Below are 10,935 nucleotides of genomic sequence, written 5' to 3'. Positions count from 1 at the left end.
AAAGAGAACTGATAAACTCAGAAATTTCACAACCATTATTCAAATCTAACAGTCGCATCTCAAGATCCAAGAGGATTTGAATATTACCATTCTTCAGAATAGTCAAATATCTTTGTCTTTTTGTTAAAACGTCAGATCTATTAGTGAACTAGTTCCATTTTAGCTGAAGTTAGGCATACCATTAAGTATTTTAAATAATCTATTTTAGAATCACCTACTCTGAGAAACTGGGGAAGTAAACATTTTTTCCCCTGATGTCTAGTCTAGCTTCAGGCTGGACAAATTCTTCCTCGTGTCTTTCAATCTGCAATTGAATTTATTGGTTATGCAAGGTAGGAAGGAAGGAGTATCACAATACAAAAGGGGGAATGAGATTCTATTTTTCTAAACAAGACTTTATTCAAATACAAGTTGCAGTTTCAGTTCGTTGAAGAGAATCAAAAAAATGTTCCTTGAAAACAAGGCAACTTCATTGCTCAGCAAGTAAATGCTACGACTAATCTATTACTAAATCAGACAAATGAGTTAAATCGTCAAATTAATCCTAGGTCTGTACTAACCTCTTCAGTAGAGGGAGTAGGGAGTTCAAAAAAACAAAATTCTGAGCACCATAATCATTAATTTAACCTCAATATACTCTTTGACCTTCCGTGACATTAAAAAAAACTCCATACATTTCAATAAAGCTTATAGTTTTTTCTTTGCCAAGGGAGCAAGGGAAAGCAAAAAGTGAAAAGGAGGTGAATACATTGTGCAATCTGGCAACATTAAATCTACTTCCTTTTCAAATGCACTAGGCTTTGTAAAGTTTTAGTACTTCTAGAAGTGGCACTGAAGTTCTGTATAAGCAGTCTGTATAAAGGAATGCACTACTTTAAATTTTAAAAATGACCACTGATAAATTTGTCTCTCAAGGGCTGCGTGACAGGTTGAGTAGAAATCCAATTTTCAGTGTGGAATTCTCCTCTGCCTGGATGTTGCTATTAATTTGCCTTAACCAAACTGAGGACATTATTCCATTCAGCAGTGATATATAAAATTGAAACATCAATTTTGGCCCAGACGTAACAGCTGCTTTGTAGAAAAGTGGGCTAAAGGTAAAGAAAGCACAATGCTCTTCCCTTCACCAATGTATGGCAGTGTAAAAGTTCAGAAAATAAATTGGAACAATTGTTTTTTAAAAGGAAGTTAGAATGGGGAACATGGCGACACAATAGAATGGAGCAATAGGACACAGAGTCATGCTGACGATCCTCTATATTCTCAATCATGGTTAGAGCGATGAGGCACATCCCAAAGGCCAGGAAGTGGGTATTAACAGACAAAGCATAACTTTGATTATTACTGTTCTCTTTTGGTTTGGTTATAACAGATGGGGCAGGTTAGCAACTCCCTCAGCAGCAGTTATAATCTGAAGACCTGGAAATAAAATATTTGTAAAGGAAATAGCTTATTTGTACTCGATACAACTTGAAATGCAAATACATTCCAATGGTTCACATTTAGCCATAAATGTGAAATTGAGACACCTAGGACTTGCTATTGTCTCAGTCATCTATCTTTAACCATTGCATCAGTTGCTTAAGGCAGCTGAAGGACAGACTTCCCTACTGCACAAGTTATTCATAATGATACAAAACAAGAATAGTGACCTGTATGCAAACATTCAATTTGAGGCATTAGTGCAACATTACAGTTCCACTTTAGGTCTCATTAGTCGGGCTGAACGGAGGAAAAATACAACATTCCATTCAAGCTGAATTTCTCAAACATTGGCTCGGCCTCTGGATTGCAATGCTAAAGTATATTACGTAGCCTCTCTTAGCTAGCAGGATGGATTTGAGAACTGCTCCCAAAATCTCTGCCAGTCCTCCTCAAACTCTTTACCAGGCCCAGGTTTACCAGTCAGCTACCTCTTCTCTCCACATTTGAAATTGGGAAACCATGGCAAAGAAATTGCACTCTACATTTCCACTGTGCAATGTTTTGGTATTTCCATCCACTGCATTACGTAACATATTCAGCGAAAGCTACCTTTCTGGAATGTATTAATGGTTCCACTAATAAACACACCACTGTACAGAGTGCAGCTTTACACATCAGAGGTTCTTGAAGTCTCAGGTTTAATTCCTTAATCTCGTAAATTAGTGGTACAACACCAAAATTGACCTCTAAGGTACAAAACCTGCAGAGTAAGAGTAGCCAGCATGTTCCAGACTGCCAGACAACGAACCCTGCTCGAAATTTGCATCTGGATACAAATCAACCTTGGAAAAGGCTCACTTTGATTCAGATCAAAAATGCGTATTTCAGTAATCCACAAGACTACTACTGACCCTGGAATAACATTTGAGCTCAGCAGCTTCATGGGATCAGGAAAGGTCAGAGAGAAATGGTCATCATACAGCTCATCGTTAAACACCCTAGTCCTCACCCAGTATTCGCAATTGGGAACTTCCAACAGGGTCACTGGATACCAGTCAGATGCAGTAACACTGACTAAACTTCCCTCTCCAAAACCAGATGTGCTGATAGCACCCCAACATTGTCCCACGGAAATAATCTAATTCAGGATAAAGAGAGAACATGGGGCAATGCCTAACTGTATGGTTCAACAACTCACTGGATAAATTTGGTAAACTGTTGAAAGTTTCTAAACTTACAACATCCACATCACAGAGACCAAGAGCAAATGGCAGACATAATTACTTGCATTTCTAGTCCACATAGTCAAGATAACCAAGGAGACTGATTAAAACCTAAACATGATCTTTTAGTAACAAATTAAAACTCCATTATAAATTTGCAAAACCTACATTATTTGCAATTTAATCTTGCTGTGAAGTTTAAGATTCTGGATCCAGGTTTTTTTATTGTGTTGGGATTATCGGTTGCTTTGTCTTGTTGAAAGGGATTTCAATCACCATAAAGTCTTCAGCTAGTGTCACTTCCTGTCCTTCCAGCACCAATTCAGCCTGTGTCTTCAGTTCCATTACATCATCATCTCCTGCATTAGTCAAGGCTGTAGGCTTGTATCTTTGACTAAAGTGAGTAAGGATCAGCCGTTTAACTTTGCACGATTTTGCAAACTCTGCAGCAGTCTTTGGAGTGCAGTGTCCATGCTCCTCAGCCTTGTCGGACTGACTGTCATCTAGTGTGGCCTCATGCACCAGCACATCTGCATCACTGCAAAGCTTCTTACCCATGTCACCAACAATTCGTGAGCAATCTCCCAAAATGCATATTTTCCGACCTGGAATAGGAGCTTCTAGTACATCCACGGGAAAAATCCTAACACCATTATTTAGAGTGATGGCTTGTCCGTTTTTTAGTTTCCCATAGAGAGGTCCTGGATGAACACCTGGAATAATGCAAACCACAGAATTTAGAAAGAAAAGTTACAAATGGACAGCAACAGCAGAAAAGACAGACAAAAATATATAAAATGTACCTTTTAATTTTAAAATAATTCTCTTTTGGCAGTGTTGCCAGGCTGCAGAATCATATGGCTCAGCAATGTTATTGACTCGTAACTGGCCCCACAAGGGGCAATTAAGAATGGACAGTAAATGATGGTCTAGCTGGCAATGCCTACATCTCATAAAATAATTTGTTTTTAAACTTTAAGGGGAGGCAGTGGCGTGGTGGTTTTGTCAGTAGACTAGTCATCCAGAGATCCAGGGCTAGATCTGGGGATCCAGATTCAAACCCCACCACGGCAGATGGTGAATTTGATTTGAAATATCTGGAATTAAACTACTATCGTAAAAGCCCATCTGGCTCACTGATGCCTTTATGGAAGGAAGCCTGCAGCCTGCATGGTCTGGCCTACATGTGACTCCAGACCCACAGCAATGTGGTTGACTTGTAAATGTTAGGGATGGGCAATAACTGCTGGACCAGCCAGTGGCGCTCACATCCAGTAAATTTAAAAAAAAACACTCAAATTGAGTACTTTACAGAGAGAACCACCATCCATGGGAAAAAAGTTGACCCCAATACTAAAAGCAATGAACACTGCAGCCACACAGAAGAAACAGGACCTGTCAGCAGATAAAGCAGGACAAGAAATGCCCTTTGCAAGCTGTGGAGCCTGCAATATTTCATTTAAAACAGTATCTAAACACCACTTTATGTCTTTCATAAAGGCTATTACAGAAGGAAATATTTTTACACTCAACAGAACAGAAAAGGATATTTGACCAAAACACAAGGCAAGGAAATTATAAAACAAAACACTAGCAAACAAAGCTCGCTGCTCATAGAATTATTGCAGCCATCAATCTGGCTCTCTGCAAGAGTAATTTAGCAAGATCCACTCTCCAGCCCTTTCCTGTGGCCCATAAACCTTTTTCTTCAGATAATTATCCAATTTCCTTTGAAAGTCATGATTGAATCTGCATCCACCCTATCCTCAAGCAGCGTGTTCCGGGTTGCAACCGCCATTACTTAAAAAAGGTTTCCCCTCACATTGCTGATCACTTTAAATCACTATTATTTGGTTCTTGATGCGTATATGCAACAGTGCGTACCATCTACAAATGCACTGCAGGACCTCACCAAGACTCCTGAGACAGCACCTTCCAAACCCAAGACCGCTACAATCTAGAAATACAAGGGCATCAGATGTATGGCAACACCACCAGCTGAAGTTACCCCCCAAACCACTCACCATTCTTTTTCATTTTAATTTTTAAAAATAAATTTAGAGTACTCAATTCTTTTTTTTCCAAATTAAGGGGCAATGTAGCATGGGCAATCCACCTACCCTGCACATCTTTGAGTTATGTGGGCGAGAACCACACAAACACGGGGAGAATGTGCAAAATCCACATGGTCAGTGATCTGGGGCTGGGATCAACCCCAGTCCGTCGTGCCGTAAGGCAGCAATGTTAACCACTGCGCCATCATACTGACCGCCCACTCACCATTCTGACTTGGAAACATATCGGCATTCCTCCACTACCTTCTACAAACAAGTATTTTATTCTAGATTACTCCTTGTCCATTTCCATAACTAACCTAAATCTTATGATACTATGATCACTGGCTCCTAAATTTTCACCGACTACCAGATGACCCACCAAATTCTGTTGAACCAGATCCAACAATGCCTCTTTCCTCATTGTGTCAGAAACATACTGGTCATAGATAATTTTGAGTTGGGGATCAATTGTAACGTGCCAAAGTTTGCAGATGACACAAAAATGAATGGTAGAACAAAGTGTGCAGAGGGCAAAAAGTCTGCAGAGGGATATAGATAGTTTAACTGAGTGGGCAAGGAACTGGCAGATGGAGTACAATATTAGTAAATGTGAGGTCATCCATTTTGGTAGGATTAACAGCAAAATGGACTATTATTTAAATGGTAAAAAATTGCAGCATGCTGCTGTGCAGAGGAACTTGGGTGTCCTTATGCATGAATTGCAAAAAGTTGGTTTGCAGGTGCAGCAGGTAATTAGGAAGGCAAATGGAATGTTGTCCTTCACTGCTGGAGGGATGGGAGTTTAAAAACAGGGAGGTTATGTTGCAGCTGTATAGGGTGCTGGTGAGGCCACACCTGGTGTACTGTGTACAGTTTTGGTCTCCTTACTTGAGAAAGGATCTACTGGCACTGGAAGGTGTGCAGAGGAGATTCACTAGGTTGATTCCAGAGTTGAGATGATTGGCTTATGAGGAGAGACCGAGTAGACTGGGACTATACTAATTGGAATTTAGAAGAATGAGGGGGGGGATCGTATAGAAACATATAAAATTATGAAGGGAATAGAGAAGATATAAGCGGGGAGAATGTCTCCACTGGCAGGTGAAACTGGAACTAGGAGCATAGCCTCAAAATAAGGGGGAGCAGATTTAGGACTGAGATGAGGAGGAACATCATCAACCAAAGGATTTTGAATCTGTGGAATTCCCTGCCCAGTGAAGCAGTTGAGGCTACCTCTTTGAATGATTTTAATGCAAAGATAAATATATTTTTGAACAGTAGAGGAATTATAGGTTATGGAGATTGGGCGGGTAAGTAGAGCGGAGTCCACAAAAAGATCAGTCATGATCTTATTGAATGGCGAAGTAGGCTGGAGGGGTCAGATGCCCTACTCCTAGTTCTTACAATAGTACTTACAATAGTACGGGCTGGTTTAGCTCACTGGGCTAAATCACTGGCTTTTAAAACAGACCAAGCAGGTCAGCAGCACGGTTTGATTCCCGTACCAGCCTCCCTGGACAGGTGCCGCCGGAATGTGGCGACTAGGGGCTTTTCACAGTAACTTCATTGAAGCCTACTCGTGACAATAAGCTATTTTCATTTTTTCCACTTTGGGATCTGCTAGTCCATTGAGAGAAATTCTGGCAATCATTGGCATGTAAAAGTGCAATAAAAATAAAAAATAAATTGTACTTGACAAAATTTATAAAATTACCCATATCTTTCAGTTTTTGTGTCTGTAGTCTTCCTGGTCGTTTTTTCTCCTCAATTACAAAACCAAAAGATGGTATGCGATGGAAAAGCCGGAATGCTTTTACGATGAACTGTTCATCGGTGACAAGATTGTAGCAGTCTTCCTGAGGATTAAGATAAATTGTTTTTCCTGGCAGTTCTTGAGGGTGAAGCTGATCATCCACTTTCTGTATAAAAGGCTCCCTCCATTCTTCAGGAAAACACTGATCTTCTGTTGGAACCAGTTCATGGACAACATATGGGAACAGCAACTGTGAGTGAGAAAGATTCATGCTTGTCCTCAGAAATGTTCTCAATCCAACTGGCCCGTAAACCTCAACAGGTTGTTTATTTGAGAGCGGACTACTTTGGAGACTCACTGTGCACAACAGACCAGGCAAACCAAATACATGGTCACCATGCAGATGAGTAATGAAAATCTTTGCAATTTTTCCTTTAAAATATAATGGAAATATCAGAACATTATATAAATTTGCATTTAAACATTAGTCATAACTGGCATTTGTATAGCATCTTTAACATAATAAACTATCCCAAGGCATTACAAGAGGGCTTAAAACAGGAAATCTTACAGCAGATAATGGGGTAGCACTGCTGCCACACAGCGCCAGGGACCAAGGTTCAATTCTGGCCTTTGGTGACTGTGTGGAGTTTGCACGTTCTCCCAGTCTCTGCAACAACATTTTCAAAAACATTTCATATAAAAGCAGAACATTCAACTTCAATTCCCCTGGAAAACATCAGTCAGACTCTGAAAGACAGCAATTTAATATGATTTTCTCAAATCCAAAATGTATATTTTATTAATGCGTGGAGATATATATATATATATATATATATAGAGAGAGAGAGAGAGAGAAATACAGCACAGAACAGGCCCTTCGGCCCACGATGTTGTGCCGAACTTTTATCCTAGGTTAATCATAGAATTTTGGACACTAAGGACAATTTATCATGGCCAATCCACCCAACCTGCACATCTTTGGACTGTGGGAGGAAACCGGAGCACCCGGAGGAAACCCACGCACACACGGGTAGGATGTGCAGACTCCACACAGACAGTGACCCAAGTCGAAATTGAACTTGGGACCCTGGAGCTGTGAAGCAATTGTGCTATCCACAATGCTTTTTTTAAAATAAATTTAGATTACCCAATTATTTTTTCTATTAAGGGGCAATTTAGAGTGGCCAATCCACCTACTCTGCACATTTTTGGGGTGTGGGGGCGAAACCCACGCAGACACGGGGAGAATGTGCAAACTCCACACGGACAGTGACCCAGAGCCGGGATCCAACATGGGACCTCAGCGCTGTGAGGCGGTTGTGCTAACCACTAGGCCACCGTGCTGCCCTCTATCCACAATGCTACCGTGCTGCCCTTAAGAAGAAATTAATCTACACTCCATCATTCTACCCTAATCCATGTACCTATCCAATAGCCGCTTGAAGATCCCTAACGTTTCCGACTCAACTACTTCCACAGGCAGTGCATTCCATGCCCCCCACTACTCTCTGGGCAAAGAACCTACCTCTGACATCCCCCCTATATCTTCCACCATTTATCTTAAATTTATGTCCTCTTGTAATGGTGTGTTCCACCCGGGGAAAAAGTCTCTGACTGTCTACTCTATCTATTCCCCTGATCATCTTATAAACCTCTATCAAGTCGCCCCTCGTCCTTCTCCGTTCTAATGAGAAAAGGCCTAGCACCCTCAACCTTTCCTCGTAAGATCTACTCTCCATTCCAGGCAACATCCTGGTAAATCTCCTTTGTACCTTTTCCAAAGCTTCCACATCCTTCCTAAAATGAGGTGACCAGAACTGCACACGGTACTCCAAATGTGGCCTGACCAAGGTTTTGTACAGCTGCATCATCACCTCACAACTCTTAAATTCAATCCCTCTGCTAATGAACGCTAGCACACAATAGGCCTTCTTCACAGCTCTATCCACCTGAGTGGCAACTTTCAAAGATCTATGAACATAGACCCCAAGATCTCTCTGCTCCTCCACATTGCCAAGAACCCTACCGTTAACCCTGTATTCCGCATTCATATTTGTCCTTCCAAAATGGACAACCTCACACTCGTCAGGGTTAAACACCATCTGCCACTTCTCAGCCCAGCTCTGCATCCTATCTATGTCTCTTTGAAGCCGACAACAGCCCTCCTCACTATCCACAACTCCAATCTTCGTATCATCAACAAATTTACTGACCCACCCTTCAACTCCCTCATCCAAGTCGTTAATGAAAATCACAAACAGCAGAGGACCCAGAACTGATTCCTGCGGTATGCCACTGGTAACTGGGCTCCAGGCTGAATATTTGCCATCCACCACCACTCTCTGTCTTCTATCGGTTAGCCAGTTCGTTATCCAACTGGCCAAATTTCCCACTATCCCATGCCTCCTTACACAATGTGGTCAAACAGGTCGATTATCAGCCTGTAATTCCCTCCATTATAGCTGCTGGCAGGCAGTCAGAGCAGGAGGGTATCCTGGCCAACAATACTGCAGAAGGCAACAGCAAGCCATTGCAGTACTTGGCCAAACATAACCGTGGACATAATCCAATGGACGCCCATGGTCCTCAGCCCGCTCTTAAGCTATGCTACCTACAGGAGGAAAGGTATAAAACCAACATTTTGAAGAAAGCATCTGCAATTATACAGCAAATATTCTCAACAGAAGACAAAGGGCGGCACATAGCACAGTGGATAGCACTGTTGCTTCACAACACCGGGGTCCCAGGTTCGATTCGCAGTTGGGTCACTGTCTGAGCGGAGTTTGCACGTTCTTCCCGTGTCTGCGTGGGTTTCCACCAGGTGCTCCCGGTACCTCCCACAAGTCCCAAAAGACTGTTAGGTGAATTGGGCATTCTGAATTCTCCCTCAGTGTACCGACTCAGGGATTTGCACAGTAACTTCAAATTCATTGCAATGTGAGTCTACTTGTGACAATAAAGATTATAAAGTGTTTTAGCATGGATTAACTTTGAAGTGGTGTCACTGTTGAGGGGGGCTGGGGAGTGAGCGGGAGTAAGCGAAGGAGGAGGGGGGAACGGGAGTAAGCGAGGGGGGAGCGGGAGTAAGCGAGGGGGGAGCGGGAGTAAGCGAGGGGGGGGGAGGGGATTGAGTAAGCGAGGGGGGGGAGGGGATTGGGTAAGCACGGGGGGGGTAAGTGAGGGGGTAAGCAAGTGGGGCTGGAGTAAGGGGGGGCTGGAGAAAGGGGATGGGGGGCTGGAGAAAGGGGATGGGGGGCTGGAGTAAGGGGATGGGGGGGCTGGAGTAAGGGGATGGGGGGGCTGGAGTAAGGGGATGGGGGGCTGGAGTAAGGGGATGGGGGGGGGCTGGAGTAAGGGGATGGGGGGGGGCTGGAGTAAGGGGATGGGGGGGGGCTGGAGTAAGGGGATGGGGGGGCTGGAGTAAGGGGATGGGGGGGCTGGAGTAAGGGGATGGGGGGGCTGGAGTAAGGGGAGGGGGGGGCTGGAGTAAGGGGATGGGGGGGCTGGAGTAAGGGGATGGGGGGGCTGGAGTAAGGGGATGGGGGGGCTGGAGTAAGGGGATGGGGGGCTGGAGTAAGGGGATGGGGGGGCTGGAGTAAGGGGATGGGGGGGCTGGAGTAAGGGGATGGGGGGGCTGGAGTAAGGGGATGGGGGGGCTGGAGTAAGGGGATGGGGGGGGCTGGAGTAAGGGGATGGGGGGGGGGCTGGAGTAAGGGGATGGGGGGGCTGGAGTAAGGGGATGGGGGGGGGGCTGGAGTAAGGGGATGGGGGGGGCTGGAGTAAGGGGATGGGGGGGGGCTGGAGTAAGGGGATGGGGGGGGCTGGAGTAAGGGGATGGGGGGGGGGGCTGGAGTAAGGGGATGGGGGGGGGGGCTGGAGTAAGGGGATGGGGGGGGCTGGAGTAAGGGGATGGGGGGCTGGAGTAAGGGGATGGGGGGGATGGAGTAAGGGGATGGGGGGGATGGAGTAAGGGATGGGGGGATGGAGTAAGGGGATGGGGGGGATGGAGTAAGGGGATGGGGGGATGGAGTAAGGGATGGGGGGATGGAGTAAGGGGATGGGGGGCTGGAGTAAGGGGATGGGGGGGCTGGAGTAAGGGGATGGGGGGCTGGAGTATGGGGGGGGCGGGAGTATGGGAGGGGGGGCTGGAGTATGGGGGGGGGCTGGAGTATGGGGGGGGGGGGGGGGCTGGAGTATGGGGGGGGGGTGGAATGCCCGGTCAGGAGTGAGTAGTCTGGGCGAGAGAAGTCGGGCTGCACCGTGGGCCTACCTGCTCTCAGCTGACTCCTCATGAACTGAGTCTGGGTGCCCTCGCCGCAGTCGAAGAGCCAGCATTCGCCCTGGTACCGCAGCGCCAAGGCCGATGCCCCTCGGCTGGGGGACGGGTAAGCCGAGCCCGTGCCCAGGAATGTCAGCTCCATGGCCATGGCGACAGCAGCTCTGCGCAGATTGGGCCCGCCTCCCCCCCACTCCC

The 10,935-nt window shown here is 45.2% G+C and overlaps 1 protein-coding gene across 1 annotated transcript; it reads right to left on the bottom strand.

Moving 5' to 3' along the window:
- Positions 1-374: 374 nt before the first annotated feature.
- elac1 (elaC ribonuclease Z 1) lies at positions 375-10,935 on the bottom strand. Its single transcript, XM_038790518.1, has 3 exons — positions 10,732-10,935; positions 6,420-6,890; positions 375-3,361 (listed from the first exon to the last, which is right to left on the bottom strand). The coding sequence occupies exons 1-3, from the start codon at positions 10,886-10,888 to the stop codon at positions 2,871-2,873; spliced, it is 1,119 nt and encodes a 372-aa protein (XP_038646446.1). The 5' UTR covers positions 10,889-10,935; the 3' UTR covers positions 375-2,870.

The sequence above is a fragment of the Scyliorhinus canicula genome, chromosome 3 (assembly GCF_902713615.1).
Source record: "Scyliorhinus canicula chromosome 3, sScyCan1.1, whole genome shotgun sequence".
NCBI lineage: Eukaryota > Metazoa > Chordata > Chondrichthyes > Carcharhiniformes > Scyliorhinidae > Scyliorhinus > Scyliorhinus canicula.
This window is presented reverse-complemented; position numbering and strand designations above follow the sequence as displayed.